The 23769-nt window shown below is 43.9% G+C and overlaps 1 protein-coding gene across 1 annotated transcript in view; it reads right to left on the bottom strand.

Annotated features, from left to right (window-relative positions):
- Positions 1–23769, bottom strand: part of LOC144698497 (uncharacterized) — a 757701-nt gene that overhangs the window by 252335 nt on the left and 481597 nt on the right. The window contains 2 exon segments of the mRNA XM_078570437.1: positions 13246–13588; positions 13654–14208. Of these exon segments, the coding sequence (XP_078426563.1) occupies positions 13246–13588; positions 13654–14110 (800 nt within the window). The 5' untranslated portion in view covers positions 14111–14208.

The raw sequence follows: 23769 nt of genomic DNA, 5'->3' as shown, positions 1-23769 counted from the left end.
ATATATAAACCAACCCAAACCAGTCGATTAGATTCCAGTCTGTAACTCACTACCGGGTATCTGTTATTCTATATATAAACCAACCCGAACCACTCGATCAGATTCTAGTCTGTAACTCACTACCAGGTATCTGTTATTCTATATATAAACCAACCCAAACCAGTCGATTAGATTCCAGTCTGTAATTCACTCCAGGGTATCTGTTATTCAGTATATAAACCACCCCGAACACCTCAATTAGGTTCCAGTCTGTAACTCACTCCCAATTATCTGTTACCCTATCTTTTAACCACCACATACCACTCGATTAGATTCCAGTCTAATAACTTGCTCCTGGGGAACGGTTATGCTATATATAAAACACCCCGAACCCCTCGATTAGATTCCAGTTTGTGACTCTCTCCCGTGTATCTGATATTCTATATATAACCCCCCGGATATCTAAATTAAATTCCAGTCTGTAACTCACTCCTGGATATCTGTTCTTCTATATATAAACCACCTCGAACCACTTGATTAGATTCCAGTCTGTAACTCACTCCCGGATATCTGTTAGTCTATATATAAACCACCCCAAACCCCTCGATTAGATTCCAGTCTGTAACTGAATACCGGGTATCTGTTATTCTATATATAAACCAACCCGAACCACTCGATTAGATTCTAGTCTGTAACTCACTACCGGGTATCTGTTATTCTAAACCAACCCGAACCACTCGATTAGATTCCAGTCTGTAACTCACTGCCGGGTATCTGTTACCCTATCTTTTAACCACCACATACCACTCGATTAGATTCCAGTCTAATAACTTGCTCCTGGGGAATGGTTATGCTATATATAAAACACCCCGAACCCCTCGATTAGATTCCCGTCTGTAACTCACTCCGGGATATCTGGTATTCTATATATAAACCACCCCGAACCCTTCAATTAGTTTCCAGTCTGTAACTAACTCCCGGGTATCTGATATTCTATATATAAACCACCCCGAACCCCTCAATTAGATTCCAGTCTAAACTAAGTCCCGCGTATCTCTTACTACATATATAAAGCACCCCTAACCCCTCGATTGGGTTCCAGTCTGTAACTCAATGCTGGTTATCTGTTATCCTACATATAAACCACCCTGAACCACTCGATTCGATTCCAGCCTGTAATTCATTCCCGAGTATCTGCTATTAAATATATAAAAAAACCACAAACCAATCGATTAGATTCCAGTCTCTAAGTCACTGCTGGGAATCTGTTATTCTATATATAAATCCCACCGAATCCCTCAATTAGATTCCAATCTGTAACTCACTACTGAGTATTTGTTATTCAATATTTAAAGCACTCCGAACCCCTTGATTAGATTCCAGTCAATAACGCAATCCCGGGTGTCTGTTATTCTACATGTAAACCACCCTGAACCGCTGGATAAGATTTTGTCCACCACTCACTCCAGAGTATCTGTTATTCTATGTATAAATCACCCCTAACTCCTTGATTAGCTTCCAGTCTGTAACTCACTCCAAGGTATATGTAATTCCGCATATTATCCACCCCGAGCCCCTCGATTAGATCCCAGCGCTTCCACATCACAAATTGAGGAAGGGATCTCCCTCGATTTTATCAATTGAGAAGGGATCTCCCTCCATTTTAAAATGGAGATTCGATCTCTCTCTCTCTCTCACCCATCACTTTTTCTTTCACACGATGGCCTCAATCTTTCTTTCTTGCCCTGTCTCGCTGTCTCCCTTTCTATCTCACCCCTCTTTCTCTGCCTCTCTCTCTCACTCCAACTCTCTGTCGCTCTTCATCCCTCTCCCTCTCGCCCCGAGTCTCTGTCATTCTCCCTCTGTCTCACTCTGAATCTCTCACACCTGTCTCTCTCTCTCCCTCTCTCTCTCTCTCTCAATGTCCCTCTCTCCCTCTCCCTACCCCCACCCCCTCCCCCCCCCCCCCCGCCCCCCGCTCTCTCCCTCTCCGAGCGTCCCTATCTCTTTCTTTCTCTCTCTCGCCCTGTCTCTCTCTCCCTCTCTCTTTCTCTCTCTCTCTATCTCTATCTGTGCCTTTCACCCCGTCCCTTTAGAGCCAAAATTAGATGTGATGCCGAAGGGAAAATATTTTCAGGATTATGGGGAAAGGCCGGAGGAGTGAGACCAGCAAAACTGTTCTTGCAGAGAGTTGATAGTAGTTCGATGGGCTGAATGGCCTCCTTCTGTGTTGTCACCGTATGTGATACACAAGTAGGTTAACTTTTCAGTCCCAAATTCGGCTTAATCTTTCCTCCATTGTAGGTTCCCGCACTTCCACATCACAAGTTGGAGAAGGGAGTTCCCTCCATTTTAAAGATGGAGAAAGGATCTCTTCCATTTTAAAGATGGAGAAAGGATCTCTTCCATTTTAAAGATGGAGTAGGGATCTCCCTCCATTTTAAAGATGGAGAATGGATCTCCCTCCGTTTGAAAGATGGAGAAAGGATCTCTTCCATTTTAAAGATGGATAAGGAATGTGTCACAAGATATTATTGTATATATGCAGGCATGTTTACAAATTTTTGAAGCTTTATCCTTTTATTCAGCCAAATATCTATGCTTTTAATTTGAACTCCAATTCATAGGAAAATCACAATTTTCAATCTCATTACTCAAGTGTAGAGGGAGCTTTACCCTATATCTAACCCCGTGCTGTACCTGTCCTGGGAGCGGTTTATGGAGACAGTGTAGAGGGAGCTTTTCTCTGAATCTAACACCGTGCTGTCTCTGTCCTGGGAATGTTTGTTAAGGGCATTGTCGTTAGAGGCTTACTGTGTGTTAAAGTGGTGCAGGACTTGCCCTGGGAGTGTTTGATGGGGACAATTAAAACCAACTTTAATTCCTCTCTTAACCAGTGCTGTCCAATAACGGATGCAGAAACAGAGAAATCTGTGGTTTCATTTTTGTGTCACTTTCTATATCTTGAAGCTTCTGTTTGGAGCTGGAATTCTGTCAGTTGATGAATGTTGTCCTGAAAATTTCACCCTGTAAAGTGTGAGTGTTTGTATTGTGGAAACGTGTGACGAAAGTGTTTGCATTCACACATTCCGACATTGTGAAATGTGAGTTATCTTTGAAGCAATAGGATGGAGGCCCAGGGAGTCTGAATGGACAAACCGGTTTTGGTTGATTACAGAGTGAATTTTAATGATGTCCTTTGCAGGAGCCGTTTACTGTAAATGCCAGGGACAATGAAATACTTCAGGAGCTGTTCACAGGAAATGTCCCGAGAGAATGAAATGGTTCCCCAATGTCTGAATCACTTTCCAAGTCTTCAGAGACATGAAGGGGGCAGAGATATTGTAAGATACTGATCATGAGATGCCAGAGAATCACAGAATTGACGTTGTGGCGCCCTCTCCTGTTTCAGAATGTCATATTTTATGTTTTAATCTGTAAACCAGGGCTAATGATTCAGAAAGCAGGAGGCTCAAATCCCACACTTTGCAGTTGTGAATTTGAATTCTGAATTTTCCTTGTTTGAATCTGGAAATAAAAACCTCCGGGATGGGATAATTCACATTCTGTCTGCTGCTGCAAAGCTCGTGTGTGTGTGTGTCACAGTTTATCTGTGTTTATTAAGCATTTAAGATAACAGGATAGAATTCCACAAGTTTGCTATTTGCTAAAGGGCACAAAAAGAGGCAGCATTGTCAGCATTGTAGCTGGAAGCTTCAAATGACAGAGATATGAACGTCTTAAGTGAATGGGTAAAAGAGTGAAAGATGGATTTCATTGTAGGCAAATGTGTGGTCGTCACTTTAAAAAGGATGGAACAGATTCCTTTATAAATTGTGAAAAGCTGGAAACAGTGGGCGTCCAAAGAGACTTGGGAGTCCCTGTCCATTTGTGTGCAGTGTAGATTTACCAGGATGATAGCTGGACAGCGAGGGGTAAATTGCAAGGTGGTATAATAACACAAACAAGGGGTTATTGCCTGGAATTTTGAAAGATCAGGGGCGATTTAATCAAAGTTTTCAGGAGAATAATGGAATCTGAGAGGGTTCTTGCTGGTTGTGGAGTCTAGATCTAGGATCATAGTCTAAAAATCCATCAATAGTCTGAAGGCCTTTCGAGAGTGAAATGAAGAAACACTTCTTCAAACAAGGAATGGTAGAAGTTAGGAACTGTCTTCTGTAAATGATCCCTCCCTATCTCCTCAGTCCCAGTATCCTCGGATATCTGTTTTCCTTTGCTCCTGGCTCCCTGATCATCCTCAATTTCAATGGTTTCACCATTGGTGGCCGGACCTTCAACTGCCTGGGCTCTAACTCTGGAATTCCTTCCCGTCTTCATAACTCCCTTTCCTCCGTCTTCATAACTCCCTTTCCTCCATTCAGACACTTCCTAAAAAGAATCCTTTTCCTGCAAACCATTGAGCGTGTAGGTTCGTTCAGAATTAATTATTCATGGTATAAAATTTAAACAAAGCACTTGTCCAGACCTTAGGAAATTAATACTTTGCTGTTCGTATCCAATCAATGCAGTCCTCTGTGTCCACGGAGGCTTTTTCTTAAACTGACCAAGATAGAAAATTCTCCCCTCGTTGTTGCCCCTCTCAATCATGTCAAAGTTAAGAAAACATCAGATAGTTTCAATGAGAAATTTAATATGATCGATTGGATAAAGCTGGTTAACTACTCACACGGCACATGCCATGAATCAGTCTCTTTATCCGGCACTTCAGCACATCACAAGAAAAATGAGATTTTTTAACGGTTCGTGATTTGAACGAATAATTCTATGTACACACGCCCACCGAACCCCTCGATTAGATTCCGGTCTGTAACTCACTACCGGGTATCTGTTATTCTATATATAAATCCCCACTGAACACCTCGATTAGATTTCAGTCTGTAACTCGCTGCCGGGTATCTGTTATTAAATATATAAAGCACCCCAAACCCCTCGATTAGATACCAGTCTGTAACTCACTCCCGAGTATCTGTTATTCAATATATGATCCCCCGAACTCCTGAATCAGATTCCTATCCGTAACTCACACCCGGGTAACTCTTATTCTGTATATAAACCCCCGAAACCCTCGATTAGATTCCAGTCTGTAACTCACTGGCGGGTAACTGTTATTCAATATATAAACCACTCCAAACCCCTCGATTAGATTCCAGCCTGTAACTCACTCCCGGGTATCTGTTATTCTATATCTTAACCACCCCGAACCCTGCGATTAAATTCCAGTCTGTAACTCACTCCCGGGTATCTGTTATTCTATATATGAGCCATCCCAAACCCCTCAATTAGATTCAAGTCTGTAACTCACTCCCTAGTATCTGTTATTCTATATACAAACCACCCCGAACCCCTTGATTAGATTGCAGCCTGCAACTCACTCCTGGGTATCTGTTGTTCTATATATAAACCACCCTGAACCCCTCGATTTGATTCCCCTCTGTAACTCACTCCTGGGTGTTTGATATTCTTTATATAAACCACCCCGAACCCCTCGATTAGATTCCAGTCTGTCACTCACACCCAGGTACCTGTTATTCAATATATAAACCACCCCGAACCCCTCGATTAGATTCCAGTCTGTAACTCACACCCGGGTATCTGTTATTCAATATAGAAACCACCCCGAACCCCTCGATTAGATTCCAGTCTGTAACTCACTCCCGGGTGTCTGTTATTTTACATATAAACCACCCCGAACCCCTCGATTATATTCCAGTCTGTTATCCTTCATATAAACCACCCCGAACCCCTCGATTAGATTCCAGATTGTAACTCACTCCCGGGTATCTGTTATTCTATATATAAACCACCCAGAACACCTTGATTAGATTCCAGTCTGTCACTCACTCCCGGGTATCTGTTATTCAATAATTAAACCACCCCAAACCCCTCGATTAGATTGCAGTCTGTAACTCACTCCCGGGTATCTGTTATTCTATATACAAACCACCCCGAACCCCTTGATTAGATTCCAGCCTGCAACTCACTCCTGGGTATCTGTTGTTCTATATATAAACCACCCTGAACCCCTCTATTAAATTCCAGCCTGTAACTAACTCCCGGGTATCTGTTATTCTGTATATAAACCACCCTGAACCCCTCGATTTGATTCCAGTCTGTCACTCACACCCAGGTACCTGTTATTCAATATATAAACCACCCCGAACCCCTCGATTAGATTCCAGTCTGTAACTCACACCCGGGTATCTGTTATTCAATATAGAAACCACCCCGAACCCCTCGATTAGATTCCAGTCTGTAACTCACTCCCGGGTGTCTGTTATTTTACATATAAACCACCCCGAACCCCTCGATTAGATTCCAGACTGTAACTCACTCCCGGGTATCTGTTATTCTATATATAAACCACCCAGAACACCTTGATTAGATTCCAGTCTGTCACTCACTCCCGGGTATCTGTTATTCAATATATAAACCACCCCAAACCCCTCGATTAGATTGCAGTCTGTAACTCACTCCCGGATATCTGTTATTCTACATATCTACCACTCCAAAACCTTCATTTAGATTCCAGTCTAATAACCCGCTCCCGGGTTTCTGTTATTCTACATGTAAACCCTCGAACCACTCGATTCGATTCCAGTCTGTAACTCACTCCCTGGTATCTGTTATTCTGTAGATAAACCACCCCAAACACCTCGATTAGATTCCAGTCTGTAAATCACTCCCGTGTATCTGTTATTCAATATATAAACCACCCCAAACCCCTCTATTAGATTCCAGCCTGTAACTAACTCCCGGGAATCTTTTATTCTGTACATAAACCACCCCGAACCCCTCAATTTGATTCCCCTCTGTAACTCACTCGAAGTTACAAGGGACGAAGGGCCTGTTTCTGTGCTGTACAACTCTGATTCTATGACTTCCCTCCCTTTGCCCCGTAGCCCTGAGATTAAACAAGTCTTAAATAAGACTTGTATGAAACAAGATGTTTCGGCGATTGGGTAGCAGCAAGAAAGAAAAACAACCTTTTCAAACAGTGAATCGGTGGCAGGCAGCAGGATAATGTAACTGTGCAGATCCGTGAGGATCCCCAAAGCCCATCAGCCGTCTGAATGCTGTGTATAGAGGGCCCTGGGGGAGGGGAGAATGGGACCATTTGGGACACAGCACAAGGCGGGAGGACACCCCTCCCCCACTCCCCTGGTTACACAAATGACTCACCTTGGACTGTCCCACACCTGAGCCGGGCGGGGTTAAAGTGCAGGAAGCTGCAAGCTGGTAGGCTGAGCTGTGAACTGGGTGGAGTTGGGGGGTTTGAGTGACAGGTCTGGGGCTATATCAGTATGTGTTCATACTGACAGCAGACTGTTCAGAGTGGGTTCAGGCAATCACCTAATCTCACTGTGCACCAGCTAATTCACACTGGGGAGAGGCCTTTTACCTGCTCCAAGTGTGGAAGTCGATTCGCTAGTTCTTCCACCCTGCTGAGACACCTGTTTAGACTGTGACAAGAGCTTTAAAAACCCACATTCATTGATGGTTCACCAGTACATTCACTCCGGTTCCACTCCATTCATCTGCTCTCACTGCGGGGAGAGGTTCAGGTGATTGTCCATCCTGCTGCAACACCAGTGAGTTCACACCGGGGAGAGGTCATTCACCGGTTCCATGTGTGAGGAGGGATTCTCACTGATGAAGATCTTTTAAATGTGTGAATTGCGGAAGGAGTTATAAAAGTTCTGTGGAGCTGATGTTCCATCAAAGTGTTCACACTGACCAGAGCCTGTTCAAGTTCTCTCACTGTGACACTGGGTTCAGGTGATCATTTGAACTCAGTGTTCACCAGCGCACTCACACTGGGGAGGAGACCATTCATCTGTTCTGTGTGGGAGAGATTCACATCGTCATCCCATCTCAATACACATGAGTTCTGAAGAGGAGTCATACCGACTTGAAACGTTAGCTCTGTTTCTCTCTCCACAGATGCTGCCAGACCTGCTGAGCTTTTCCAGCATTTTCTGTTTCTAATTTTAGATTTCCAACATGTGCAGTATTTTGCTTTCATCTATACACATCGACTTGTTTACATGGGTCAGAAACCTTTTCAAAGGTCTGACCATGAGCCGAGATTTAAAAGCAAAATGGGTGCTGAGACACAAAAGCATTCACACTGGGGAGAGGCTGTTCACCTGCTATGTGTGTGGGAGGAGATTCACTCAGTCATCTCACCTATTGACACCCCAGCGAGTTCACAAGCGGCTGCAGGAATTGGATTCTGCTGTTATTGCTGCTGTTAACCACATCCAGGACTGAACCATTCTGACAGTTGGAGTTTGTTTCTGCTGATGTTCATAAACCCTGTAACTGTACTGAAGTTTAATATTCTGGATAAAAGTGAAATAAATCAGGTTTATTTTAAACACGTTGTGGATTTTTTGCCTTTCCCACCTGGGTGTTTAACATCACCTGGCTGGAGCTTAGAAAGGACAATCTGGGTCGTGGATCATACAGCAGGAACAGAACTTCAGCCTGGACACAGTCCCTCAGGGTCACACTGAGAGGGACAAACAGTACTTTGCTCTTTCTCCTCTCTCTTCACTGACAGCAAAGCCCCCGTGTGGGTTAATCCTGAGGTGTGTAAGAAATGTGTCCCAGCTGCTCTCTTCCCCATAGTTCAGAGCTCCTGGACCCAGAACAGGAGGCTCCTTTACAACTGTGTTTAGAGTCAGGAGGAACAATGGTGAATGCTGGAAACGTGCTGTCAAATCAGAGGTTGGTGTAAAACTGTGATCTGTTTCTGACTGAAAGGGAAAATCAGGTTTAAATTTCCAGTCTGAAAATTACTGTGCTAATTATTCTATGAAGATTTACTGTGTTTGTGACAGACCAAAATCGATTACTTTAAGGCAGAATTAAACACATTTGAAATAAGTTTGCAAAATTCTGTATTAAATTAGCAGGTAGATGATTTCAGAGGTACCTGTTAACTGCTGGGAGAATTATACAACAGATAAAGAAAGACCTGGAGCACATTTCCTGGAGTTCCCTGTTTTATTGATGTGTGTCAGACACCAGGATAACTAAAAATACTCAACCCTGAACATCCATGTGGTTGCGACCCTCAAAGTTACTCTGGAATCACTCCCGCTGTGTAGCTCCAGCACTGATCCTGCTGCAGGTTGGAGGCTCGGGGAGTGGGCCCTCCAGGAGTGGATTGGGAGAAAGCAGTGTTTCAGTATCCTGACTAATATACGGTGAGGAACCAGAGGAATCCTTACTGAGGAACTGTCTGGGGCTTTACCTCTCAGTGTAGGTCTAGGGGTGAATGATTCCTGACTCCCTGAACTGTCTGACACTGAACCCCGTTTGGAACAAGATGAATTCAGTGTCCAGGAGAACTGGGACAAATATCACCCACAATTGAGGGAGAGAAAAGCAGCCATTAGAGAAGAGATCTTTGGGAAAGAAGATGGTGAACAATTGTGGAAATAACAGCAAAGCTTTCCCAGCTCCATCAGGAGTGGGAAGATGGTTAAACGTAATTTTGAAACACTGAAAAACAGTTGAGGACGGATTGAATCAGATTGCCAGGCTATGACAGAACTGTTAAATGACTGTTTCACATCAGTCTGCATTCCTGTGGATGATGCTCAAATTCCAGCTGTGGGATGTGCTGTCGACAATAACATCATCAATATTAAAATAGAAAGGGATTGTCACCCTGGAGAAAATAGGGAATATCAAACTAGATGGTGCTACAGGTCCAGATGATGTCCACCCAAGGGGGTTTAAAGAGATGGAACGGGTGCCCTGTGAGCCTCTTTTCCGTAACTTCAACAGCTCAATAGAGTCAGCGATTGTTCTCTGAGATCGGAAAGTAGCTCATGGTGTTCCCACTTTCCAAATCAGGGAAAAATCAGAGCCAGGGAATGACAGGCCCATCAGTGTGGCCACGATCACAGGGAAGATGCTTGAAGGTTTCTGATTCTGTTTCTGATCACTGGGGGAGAGAAGGATCCATTCGAGATCCTCAACATGGATTCCGGGAAAGAATGTCATGCCTTAGAAACCTGTTTGTGTTTTGTGAAGAAGTTGCTGTGCTGGTGGATGAGGGGAATCAGGTTGACATTGTCTATCTCAGGGTGTAATCCAACACCAGCATCTTGTATTTACACAGAGGGTTGTGGGGCTGGAGGAGGTTACAGAGATACTGAGGATCCGTTTGACATTGTCTATCTCAGAGGTGTCAAACTCCTTTTCCATGGTCGCTCTGCCAATATCCTGGCACTGGGTGAGGGCCACATTCAGCAGAAGTTATTAAAATGAAACAAGATACTGATAAACTTTATTAGTACTCACTGACATCTCGATTTTATTCACTGCTCCTGCTGCTCCTGATACCTGGCACCTCTTCACTTGAACCATCACATCAACACTTGGAGCAAATGACTGGGCTGAGGTCTGTCTCGGATAAAAACATGAGGACCACTTGTCACCACAGAATCTTAGAAATTATAGCAGAGAGGAGGCCATTCAGCCCATCATGTCTGTACTGGCCGAAAATGAGCCATCCAGTCCAATCCCACTTTCCAGCTCTTGGTCTGTAGTCCTGTAAATTACAGCACGACTGGTGCATAACCCAGTACTTTTTAAATGTGAGTATTTCTGCCTCTACCACCCTTTCAGATAGTGACTTAAAATTCCCCACCACCCTCTAAGTGAAAACATTACTCAACTCCCCTCTAATCTTTCCACCAATTATTTTAAATCTCAGCCCCCTGGCTACTGGCCTCTCTGTTAATAAAATAGGTCCTTCCTATCCATCTATCTGGGACCCTCATCATTTTATACACATCAATTAAATCTCCCCTCAGCATCCTCTATTCCAAAGAAAACAACACCCGCCTCTCCAAATCCTCCTCAGGGTTAAAATTCACCAGTCCTGGCATCATCCAGATAAATCTTTTCTGTACCCTCTCCAGTGTGATCACATCCTTCCTGTAAAGTGCTGACTAGAACTGGACTGTGCACCTAGTGTTTGTTATATTTCTAGAATAACCACGCTCTCACCTTCCATTAACTTCAATGTGATGGAAACTCACAGCTGGAACCTGTCAGCATTTGAAAGATATTTACAAATTTTCGAGGGTTCCTTACAGTTGGGATCTTCCTCTGTTCTGTCCACGCGAGGTGTTAGATAACAGACTTTCTCCTGTGAATATCGAGCTGGAGTTTTGGGCCATGAGGTGTTTCCTTGTTCATCTTGTTGACTCTAAAAATTGAATTGTGTGGTTTCAGATACCAGGTAATCAAGCTGACAACAGATTGTCTCACCAGTGTAAATATTAACAGCACTGCAATCATACAGATAGAGTATAGTTCCCCGATCCAGAATAGGGATAATCATAGAATCATTATAGTGGAGGCCATTCAGCCCATCGAGTCTGCACTAGCTCTCTGAAAGAGCATTCCACCTAGTCCCACTCCCCTGCCTTATCCCGTAACCTTGCACATTCTCTCTTTTCAGGTAGCAATCCAGCTCCCTTCTGAATCCCTCAATCGAACCTGCCTCTACTGCCCTTCCAGGAAGTTCGTACCAGACTCCAACCACCCTGTGGGTGAAAAAAATGTTCCCTCACATCACATTTAGGGAGGGAATTTAAAAGCTTCACACCAAGGCACAGCAATAATGGCAGAGTAATTAAAATCCTGAATGTTGAAGAGGCCAGAATGAGAGGAGTGCAGATATCTCAGAAGGGTGTGTGACTGGAGATTACAGAGATAGGGAGTGATGAGGTCATGGAGAGATTTGAGAATGAGGATACAAATTTTAAAATTGAGGCATTCCTTGACCAGGAGCCAATGTCGGTCAATAAGCACGGGGGTGATGAGTGAATGGAACTTGGTGTGAGAAAGCTCACGGTCAGCAGAGTTTGGATGATCTCACGTTTCTGTGTGGGGTTGGGGTGAATGTGAGAGGCCGGCCAGGAATGTATTGGAATCGTCAAGTCTAAAGGTAACATGGATGAGGGTTTGAGCAGCAGATGAGCTGGGGGTGGGGTGGAGACAGGCGACGTTATGGAGATTGAAATATCTGGTATTAGTGATGGAGTGGATATGTGGTCAGAAACTCATCTTGGAGTCAAAGATGACACCAAGATTGTGAACAGTGTGGTTCAGGCTCAGACAGATCCCAGGGAGAGGGATGGACTTGGTAGTTAGGGAACGGAATTTGTAGCGGTGACCGAAGACAATGGCTTTGGTCTTGCCAATTTTTAATTGAGGAAATTTCTGCTCATCCAGTACTGGATGTGAGACAAGCAGTTTGATAATTTAGTAATAGTTGGATGATGTCATCTAGTGACAGCAAGTAGATGAGAAATAGGAGGGGCCAAGGATAGATCCTTGGGGGACACCAATTACAAGGACTTTGGAGAGGAAAGGGAGGTTGGAGATGGGGTGGTAGTTTACAATGACAATTGTGGAAAAAGCTTTTTTTCAGGAGGGTGATGATGGTGGATTTAAAGGTGAGGGGAACAGTACCAGGAGAGAGACAGAACCATTAGCTGATATTGTTGAAATGGAGAAGTTGGATGGTCAACAGTTTAATGTGAATAGGGTTATGGGAACAGAGGTGGGTCTCATGGACAAGATGAGCACTGAGAGGGCTTGAAGGGAGATGGGAGAGAAACTGGAGAAAGATGTGGGTTCAGGGCTCAGACAAGGGAGAACTTTAGAAACAGTTTGTCCCGGTGGGTTAGTGGAAGGGAGGGAAGCAGCAGAGGCAGCTGATCGGATTGTCGCAATCTCGGTGACAAAGAAGCTCCATGATCTCCTCACACTTGTTGGAGGCGAGGGTGGAGGAGACAGGGGAGAGGGAGAGGGAGAGTCCTTCAGAAGGAACTAATTTGTGTTTCAGATATTAACAAGATTCACCAGACAGTGCATTTTACACAAAGCTGATTTATTTGACTTTTATCCAGAATATTAACACCTATAACTGGGCTGGAATTTATTAGCATCAGCAGAAATACTCCCAAATGAAAATCGTTCAGTCCCGGGTGGTGTTAACAGGAAAATCCCATCATTGTATTTACTTGTGATCTTCAAAAGACTCAATATTGTGTGTGTAATACAAAGCTGATTTATTTGACTTTTGTCAAGAACATTAATGCCTAGAACTTGACATTAATGCCTAGAACTCAACATCAGAGAAACAGACCCTAATAAACATCGTTCACTCCTGAATATAATTAATTAACAGTAAAATCCAATCACTGTCTTTATGTGTGAACCCGCTGGTGTATCAACAGGTTAGATGACTGAGTGAATCCCTTCCCACACTGGGAGCAGGTGAACGGCCTCTTCCCAGTGTGAACTCGCTGGTGTTTAGTGAGTTGAGATGCTCGCCTGAAGCCAGTCCCACAGTGAGAGCACCTGAACGGTCTCTCGTCAGTGTGAACACGTTGATGGGACATCAGTTCCCCAGAACTTTTAAAGCACGTCCCGCAGTCTGAGCATTTAAAAGGTCTCTCGTCAGTGTGAACTCGCTGATGTTTCAGCAGGTTGGATGACTGAGTGAATCCTTTTCCACATTCAGAGCAGGTGAACGGCCTCTCCCCCTTGTGAACTCGCTTGTGTTGTTGCAGCCCTGTTGATCGAGTGAATCCCTTCCCACACTCGGAACAGGTGAACTGTCATCCCCAGTGTGAACCCGCTGGTGTTTCAGCAGGTCAGATGACCGAGTGAAACCCTTCCCACACTCGGAGCAGGTGAACGGTCTCTCCCCAGTGTGGACTCGCTGATGTCTCAGCAGGTCAGATGACTGAGTGAATCCCTTCCCACACTCAGAGCAGGTGAACAGTCTCTCCGTCGTGTGAACTGGTTGGTGTGGCAACAGGTCGGATGAGTGAATGAATCTCTTCCCACATTCGGAGCAGGTGAATGGTCTCTCCCCAGTGTGAATTCGCTGGTGTGTCAGCAGGTTGGACGATCGAGTGAATCCCTTCCCACCCTCGGAGCAGGTGAACGGTCTCTCCCCAGTGTGAGTGCGCCAGTGAGTTTCCAGCTCAGATGGGCATCTGAATCCCTCTTCACAGCCTCCACATTTCCATGGTTTCTCCCCACTTTGAACAGTGCTTTTTCCCTTCATGTTCAAAATCAGTTTACGATAAATTGGGTGACTCCTTCAGATCCTGATGTGATGTTTGGTTTCAGTATCCTGACTGCAAATCCTCCCCTTCTAATACCCTGTGAAATTGATTTAAAACAGAAAAAAGGGAGTTAGAGAGAACCCACAAAAACACAAAGGCAGGTTGTGAAATTGAGCTGAATGAATCTGGGAATTTGTGGGGCCGGCACGAGGAAAAAGTGACCATGAAAACTGTTGGATTGTCATAAAAACCCAACTGGTTCACTAATATCCTTCAGGGAAGGGAACCTGCCACCAAGTCTGGGTCTACACAAGACTCTGTCCTCCTTAAGATAACAGATAGGAACCGGAATAAACCATACGGTTCATTGAGCTGCTCCACCATTCGAAATGAGCATGGCTGATCTTGGGCTTCAACTCCACTGTCCGAGAGAGAGAGAAAAGAAGAGAAGGGGGTAGTAGAAGCGGGGGTAAAGAAGACGGACTTAATAGAGCTACTTCTCACTACATAAGTGTGAGGTTATCCATTTTGGTCGGAAGAATGAAAAGGCGACATTATTTAAATGGCGAGAAACTTCAGAATGCATCAGTGCAGAGGGATCTGGGTGTACTCTTGCATGAATCGCTGAAAGCTAGTATGCAGGTACTGCAGGCAATAAGGAAGGCAATTGGAATTTTGTAATTTATTGCTAAAGGAATAGAGTATAAAAATAGAGAAGTTGCTGCAACGGTACAAGGCATTGGTGAGAACGCACCTGGAGTACTGTGCACAGTTTTGGTTCCCTTACTTGAGGAAGGATGTAGTTGCATTGGAGGAGGCTTAGAGGAGGTTCACTAGATTGATTCCAGAGATGTGGGGCTTGGTTAATGATGAGAGATTCAGCAGTTTATGCTCATACTCGCTAAAGTTTAGAAGTATGAGAGGAGATCTAATTGTGGTATATAAGGTGCTAAAGGAGACAGACAAAGTAGACGTGGAGCGGATGTTTCCCCTTGTGGGGTATTCTAGAATGAGAGGCCATAGTTTTAGGCTATGGGGTGGTAGATTTAAATCAGAGATGAGGAGGAATTGCTTTTCTCAAAATCTGTGGAATTCACTACCTCAGAGTGCAGTGGATAAACTTAAGGAGGAGATAGATAGATTTTTAATTCGTAACGGTTTGAAAGGTTATGGGGAGATGTTGGGAAATTGGAGTTGAGACCGAAATGATATCAGCCATGATCGTAATGAATGGCGGGGCAGGCCCGAGGGGCTGAATTGCCTACTTCTGCTCCTAGTTCTTATGTTCTTATTCAAGAGTCAAGCCTGGTACAGAATTTTTTTTTCTAATTATTTGATGGTATATGGTGGTATATGGCTTGGTCAGCATTTATTACCCATCTCTATTTGCCCCTGAGAAGGTGGTGTTGAGCTGCCTTCTTGAACCACTGGCAGCTCAGCCTCACCTTCTCAATGCACATTGTCCTCGGGGAGTCAGGCATTCCCCAGTCACGTGCTCAGCCCTGGCTCCCCGCTCTCATTCTCTTCCGCCTTTGTCATCCAGCCCAAGCCCCGCCCACTCCATGACGTCACCAATATGGCCGCACATGCGCCCTGCTCCCCGCTGAAACAAGATGGTGGCCATTAAACCGGTCCCGGGGAAACAGCGGCTCCGGAGATTCGCAGCACCGGACAGAAACGGTTCGGGAGTTTCTTGTTCGCGGCTTGTGGCCTACACCGGGGGTTTCTGAAGCCTTCCCGCCCACCCACTGTCGGTAACGCTGCCTCCGCTTCGGAAAAGAGGTAAAATATAAGCTGGTTTAAGGTGGGGGGGTGGGGAGGGGTGGAGACAGGTAGAGCTGGATAGAGGGCCAGTGATAGGTGGAGATAACCAAAATATGTCATAGACAAAGGGATAAAGAGGTGTTGACGGTGGTGATATTATCTAAGAAATGTGATAATAGGTGACATTAAGGGTAGAAAGCAGGATGAGCAAGGTACAGATAGGGTTATCTGTGGGGGTGGGGTCGGGGGGGAAGGGATCGAAATAGGCTAAAAGGTAGAAATAAAACAATAGATGGAAATACATTTAAAAATAATGGAAACAGGTGGGAAAATAAAAATTTATATAAATTATTGGGAAAAGGGGGGATCGGAAAGGGGGTGGGGATGGAGGAGAGAGTTCATGATCTAAAATTGTTGAACTCAATATTCAGTCCGGAAGGCTGTAAAGTGCCTAGTCGGAAGATGAGGTGCTGTTCCTCCAGTTTGCGTTGAGCTTCACTGGAACAATGCAGCAGGCCAAGGACAGACATGTGGGCATGAAAGCAGGGTGGAGTGTTGAAAAGGCAAGCAACAGGGAGGTCTGGGTATTGCTTGCGGACAGACCTAAGGTGTTTCGCAAAGCGGTCACCCAGTCTGCATTTGGTCTCTCCAATGTAGAGGAAACAGCATTGGGAGCAACGAATGCAGTAGACTAAATTGAGGTAAGTCCAATTGAAGCACTGCTTCACTTGAAAGGATTATTTGGGCCCTTGGACGGTGAGCAGGGGGGAATTAAAGGGGCAGGTCTTGTTTTATCTCTACCTTTTAGCCTATTTCGATCCCCCCCCTGCACCCCACTCCCACAAGGGCTATCTGTACTTAGCTCGTCCTGCTTTCTACCCTTAATGTCCCCATTATCACATTTATCAGCTAATATCACCATCGTCAACACCTCTTTGTCCTTTTGTCTATGACATCTTTTGACTATCTCCACCTATCACTGGCCCTCTATCCAGCTCTACCTGTCACACCACCCCTTAAACCAGCTTATATTTTCTATTTTTCCTTAGTTCTGATGAAGAGTCATTCGGACTCGAAACGTTAGCTGTATTCCTCTCCGCAGATGCTGTCGGACCTGCTGAGTTTTTCCAGGTATTTTTGTTTTTGTTCTAGAAACTCACAACATTCTCTCCTCCTGCGACCTGGACCAGGATGACCGCGCATGCGCCCTGCTGCACATTGCCCCTATAAAGATGGCGGCCGTTACCCCGGGCCTGGCGAAGGGAGAAATCCAGAATTTCTCGGCCCGTTCTCTGTAAACACAAGACCGGTACCTTGTTATTTGGGGTCTGCGGCCTGCACTGTGTCTTTATGAAGCCTCCCTGCCCACTCCACCGACTCCATTCCTCCTCACACACCCACTAACTCTGTTAGTTTGCTCCACTCGACATTCCCTCACTCGCTCTGAGCAGTTTCAGTACCAGACCAGCACTGCGCATGCTCGTGAAAAATACCGCAATGTGCATGCTCCAAGCACACACCGTCCTGCGCATGTGCGGGGAGCTGCTGTAATGAGAATAGGGCACATTCTGCACCGCAGTGAATGCTGGGTGACCACTCCGCCATTGAAGGGTAACGTTGTAGAATGAAACTGCAGTCCAGTAATCAGAATACAATGGGTGCCATCGGGACAAGGTATAAAGTCTTCGAATCAATTGATACAGCAACTAAAATGCTCTGGGCTGTACCCTAATTCCCTCCTAGATGTTATGAAGAGCAGAACAAATACCCTGCAGTTAGATCCGAACTCGATGGAGTCTCAGCATATAGATTATTTTTCACTATACATGGTTCATTTTAACCCTGCCAACAGGAATGCTCTGACGGTGGATTAAATCCTTTGAATTTTAAAGTTGGTGTGTTTACTGCTTTGCAAACTGAATAAATCCCTTCGCACATGTGAAATATCTGGATGGTCTCTGGATGTGACTGTGTTCCTGTGTCAGTAATTGGGTCAATGGTGTGAACCATTTGCATTTTCAGCTTGTGCACGTGAGCTTACTTAGACATTTTTAGCTGAAAAATGGATCTCAAACCTTATGGCTTCCACATTCTTAGCACTAATTAGTTAAAGAAAATCAAAATGCTGCAGATGCTGGCTTACTGAAATAAAAAAAAGCAGAAAATGCTGGAATTCTCTGCAGGTCTGGTCGCGCCTCTCGAGAGAAAAACATAGCTTTTAGCGGATTAGCGGGTCTGTGAGATTAGGACTAATTCTTTTGTGGATTCTCAACATAGACTTGTTGGAGGTGACAGTCTGTTTCTGTTTGGTAATATTTCTGAAACTTTTGGATGTCAAAAACGCATCAATGGATAAATGGCAGCATGAAATATTGGGTACAGTCGATGAAGCTTCACTAATAAATTGGCCTCCCACTATTGTGAGAACCTATTTATCATTCACATGGATTGGGACAGACTTTGGTAAACTGAGATGTCATGGGAATGTGTTAATTATTAATATCACCTATGGCGATTCCAGGTTAAATTACCACCAGGAAATCAGTTACATAGCGCATTTAAAAAAAAATTATTTTACTTATCTTATTTATTGTTATTTATCAGTCATATGTAGGCCAGACCAGATGAGGATGGCAAATTTCCTTCCCTAAAGACATGGGTAATAAGATGTGTTTTTACGAAATCTGATGGTGGTCTCATTGCTTGTGATTGCAGATTTATTAATTGAATTTAAATTCCACCAGCTGCCGTGGTGGGATTTGAACCTGTGTCCTCAGAGCATGAGCCACCCTCTGGATTACTCATACAGATGTCCCGGCTTTAGAAAGACAGCTTATCCTGAAAACAGCCCCAACTTTGCATTTAAAATAAGAAAACGAACACTAGGTGGTTATTGCACCAATCATTATAAAACAGACCAGCATTTAACTTTACAAATATGTATAAAGTAATGGAGCCAGAGTCCATAAGTTACACGTCAAACATCACACAAAAAATGTCACAATGTGTTACTCATACAAAATCTTTAAAAAAAACCAATTCCAGCTACTGACCTGATATTTACAAACAGTTACAACTATCATCTTAGTTGGATTTCTCTATTTAGAGCAGTGATCTAAACTCAGAGTTTAACAGTTAAATGTTACAAATGTGCCGCAGCCTTCAGAGGACACGTGCGCAATAATTAAGAATATCCAGTTAAGATGGGATGGAAGTCACTTCCATTTAATAAAATGTCTTCCTTTGGATTGTATGAAGTCTGCTTAGCACAAAAAATCACCTAATGCTGAAAGGGGGTGAATATAAAGTTCAAGGTTGCTGAAATAATTTAATTGCTTTCTTTGCTCGGCTGGAGTCTTCAAAAGATGGGTTGGAAAACACAGGTGGAGCAGCACACAGCAGGTTAATAAATCAATTAAATAGATGCGTATTATATCAGCACATGAATAAATATCGTGTTTCAGTATCTTTTAAGTGAACATTTTGCTTTCATTTCTCCACTTAATATATTTGAGCCAAGTTTAATTATTGGCTCTGAAAGGTTGTATCATAATTAAGTCCTCTCTAACAGCATTGCGGGTGTTCCTACACCACAAGGACTGCAGCCGTTCAAGAAGGCAGCTCACTACGACCTTCTCAAGGGCAAGTAGGGATTGGCAATAAATGCTGTCTCACATTCTGTGCATGGATACACAAAACTGAAAAACTACTAATCACAAATTGAAAACAAGCCTAGGATCAATTGAAATACAGATCTGTAAAAATAATAATTGCAGAAGATGAATCTTGAAATTTAAAAGTAAAAAAACAAAGCTGGAAGCACTCAGCAGCTGAGGCTGCATGATTCATCAGAACTGCTCTGTCGAGTTCCCAACAATGTATCAACATGAAGCAGGAAACTCTCTCCTCCCTGCTCCCACTCCTCCTCACTGAGTCTGAACTGGGGACAATGTGTTAACATGAAGCAGGAAACTCTCTTCTCTCTGCTCCCACTGCCCCGCACTGAGCCTGAACTGGGTACAATGTATCAACATGAAGCAGAAAGCTCTCTCCTCCCTGCTCCCACTGCCCCTCACTGAGTCTGAACTGGGTATAATGTGTCAACATGAAGCAGGAAACTGTTCTCTCTGCTCCCACTCCCCCTCACTGAGTCTGAACTGGGTACAATGCACAAGGAGCCATTACTGTGTCCAGAGCTTTCTAAAATTATTATTTATAAATAACGTTCAAAGTAGTGTTACTATTAGTTATGTTAGAGTGGGTTAACACAACCGTTTAAACTACCCTCTGGGAAGCTTGGACACGTGCTCCCTGCAGACAGGGCATCATTTCACTTCACAAGGTATCAGAGGGAGGATTAGCATTCTCCCATCCCATCAACCTTTCCTTCTCATTTCAACATTCCAGCAGATAAATAATGTTTCAATCTGCTAATATAATTGTAGAAAATAAGCTATAACTGTTAAACTCAATCCCAGACGAGAGTGTGCAATGCGCTGAAATCAATTCATTTTGCTCACCACAAGTGTGAACAGTTTGCTAAAAACAAAAAGCTAAAAGCTACTGCGGATGCTGGAAATCCAAAACAAAAACAGAATTACCTGGAAAAACTCAGCAGGTCTGACAGCATCGGCAGAGAAGAAATCAGTTAACGTTTCGAGCCTTCATGGCCCTTCGGCAGAACTGAAGCATAGTTAGAAGAAGGGAGAAATATAAATTGGTTTAAGGTGGGGGTGGGGAGAGAGAGAGACATTGAGGGTGTGGTGATTGTGGAGATGAGCAGATAATCAAAAGATGTCACAGACAAAAGGGTCAGAGAGGTGTTTTGTCTGAGAAAAGTGCTAATTAAGAATGGAGGACAGGATATTCAAAGTACAGCTCTAGTGGGGGTGGGGTGGAAAGGCTAACAAGGTTTTAATTTTAGATTTAAAAATAATGTAAATAGGTGGGGAAAGAAGAATCTATATAAATTATTGAAAAAAAAGCGGGGGGGTGGGGAGGGAAAGAAACGGGGTGGGGATGGGGGGAGGGGGAGTTTAAGATCTAAAGTTGTTGAATTCAATATTCAGCCCGGAAGGCTGTAAAGTGCCTAGTCGGAAGATGAGGTGCTGTTCCTCCAGTTTGCGTTGGGCTTCACTGGAACAATGCAGCAAGCCAAGGACAGACATGTGGGCAAGAGAACAGGGTGGAGTGTTAAAATGGCAAGCGACAGGGAGGTTTGGGTCTTTCTTGCGGACAGACCGCAGGTGTTCCGCAAAACGGTCGCCCAGTTTGCGTTTGGTCTCTCCAATGTAGGGGAGACCGCATTGGGAGCAACGAATGCAGTAGACTAAGTTAGGGGAAATGCAAGTGAAATGCTGCTTCACTTGAAAGGAGTGTTTGGGCCCTTGGACGGTGAGGAGAGAGGAAGTGAAGGGGCAGGTGTTGCATCTTCTGCGTGGGCATGGGGAGGTGCCATAAGTGGGGGTTGAGGAGTAGGGGGTGATGGAGGAGTGGACCAGGGTGTCCCGGAGGGAACGATCCCTACGGAATGCCGTCAGGGGAGGTGAAGGGAAGATGTGTTAGGTGGTGGCATCATGCTGGAGTTGGATCAAAGGATCATCCTCCGCCATTTCCGCCAACATGTCTGACATGTGACTCCAGATCCACACTGAAATGTGGTTACTCTTAATAACCCTCTGAAATGGTGTGGCAAGCACTTGCCTCAAGGGCAACAAATGCTGTCCCTGCCCACATTCCATGAAAGAAAGCTTTTAACATCACCGCCACTGAATGGCTACAATTTCGGAAGGAAGTGAAGACAGAGGGTCCAGAAAAGATGCAAGAGAATGCTTCCCCTTCCAAGGATAACAAACCAACTTCACCTCGCCTAATTGAAGTTCCGATCTCTCGTGAATCTTTCCTCCACACTCTCACATTCTTCGTAAAGCTCAGCATTGGACACAATGCTGCAGTTGGGTCCAAAGCAGTGTTTTATTCAGGTTCATTCTAACTTGGTTGATTTTGTACTTTATTCCTGTATTCATAAAGCCCACGATTCCACATGCTTTATTCACGAATTTCTCAGCCTGCCCCGCCATCTTCAATGATTTGTGCACATATGGACCCAGATTACGCTGCCCCTTTTACAATTGTATCCTTTATTTTATATTGCCTCTCCTTGTTCTTCCTACCGAAATGAATCACTTCACACCTCTCTGAATGAAATTTTATCTGCCACCTGTCTGCCCATTCCACTATCTTGTCTGTGTCCTCTTGAGGTTTATCACCATCCTCCCCACTGTAAACACAACTTGAAAATTTGGTGTTGTTTTCAAATTTTGAAATGCAGCCCTGCACACACAAGTCTAGATCATTAATATATATCAAGAAATCAGTGGTCTGACCACCGACCCCTTGTGATCCCACTGTATACTTTTCCTCAATTTGAAAAAGCAACCGTTCACCATGCTTGTTGTTGCCTGTCACAAAGCCAATGCTGCCTCTGCCCCATGGATTTTAACTCTGCTGACAAGCCTGTTACTTGGCACTGTATCAAATGCCGTTTAGCAGTTCATGTGCACATCAACCGTATTACCCTCATCAACATTCTCTGTTGCCTTATCAAAAACTCAAGAAATTTAGTTCAACACGATTGTCCTGAACAAATTGTACAAGTGACCTAATTTTGACCTGAATTGCCGCTTCTAAATGCTTTCCCACACAGAAGTTTAACTGAATGGTCTGTCAATGCTGGGCTGACCCTTCCATTTAAGATTACTAAGGATTTAATATTAGTGCCAGGAAGTATGGGGAAAACGTGAGGAGTTGTGAAATTGTAACATTTAAAGACACTGATAACTGATAAATAGCTCAAGAAATAATCAGTTTTCAAGACATAAAGTACAGATAAATTAATTTATGAATAACTGAATTGAATTATTAATAATGTCAGGTAGAGAGCTTGGAATGGAGAAACGAAAATTACAGCAATGCTTAAAACATGAAATGAAAAGAGTAAAAACTGGAAACACTCAGCAGGTCTGGAAGAATCTGTAGAGAGAGAAACAGAATTAACTTTTCAGGTCTGTGAGCCATTGAAACGGGGGAGATGGAAGAGGAACAGAAGGAAAGGTCTATGAAAGGCTGCAGGGCGGGAGAGATTAACTGACAAAAGGTTTCATGATGCAAGGTCAAAGGGAGTGGTAATGGGACTAATAAAAGCACAAAAGCTGTTTCTAGATTAGGTGTGAATGGCACGATAACAACAGTCTGAATGCAATGTGAAGAAAATGAGAGAAATAAGAAAGGAAAACTAGGACTCAAAGAAATAAGGAACAAATGAGGGCAGAGATTATGATAGAAAATTGTTGAACTCAAATTTTGATTCCCGAAGTCTATAAAGCGTCTTCTTTTCACCTGGTAATGAACTGTTACATTTCTATATATTCTCAGGTCAGATGAAAGGTCACAGAGCTTTCACGTTAACTCTGTTTCTCTTGCCACAGTTGAAGGCCTGACCTGCTGAGGAATTCCAGCATTTTCAGATTCACGTCGAGATTGTAGACTGTGAAAGTTTGTAAAGATAGAGATTGTCCCAAATTAATTTGCCACATCGATAACAGAAGTCTCGGTCTCATGAAACTCCAGTCTCATTGTTTTATATTTGGGTCTGAGGGAGAATGTTCGCTATTTTATATTCGGGTCTGGGGGGATAATGTTCACTGTTTTATATTCGGTCCTGGGATGATAATGTTCACTGCTTTAAACTCGGGTCTGGGGGATAATGTTCACTGTTTTATATTCGGGACTGGGGGGGATAATGTTTACTGTATTGTATTCCGGTCTGGGGGATAATGTTCACTGTTTTAGATGCTGGTCTGGTGCAGAATAAAATGAAGAGCTTCTTTAATTG

Source organism: Cetorhinus maximus, chromosome 23, assembly GCF_964194155.1.
Source record: "Cetorhinus maximus chromosome 23, sCetMax3.hap1.1, whole genome shotgun sequence".
Classification (NCBI taxonomy): domain Eukaryota; kingdom Metazoa; phylum Chordata; class Chondrichthyes; order Lamniformes; family Cetorhinidae; genus Cetorhinus; species Cetorhinus maximus.
Note: the sequence above shows the minus strand (reverse complement) of the source record. Positions and strands in the feature narration are given on the sequence as shown.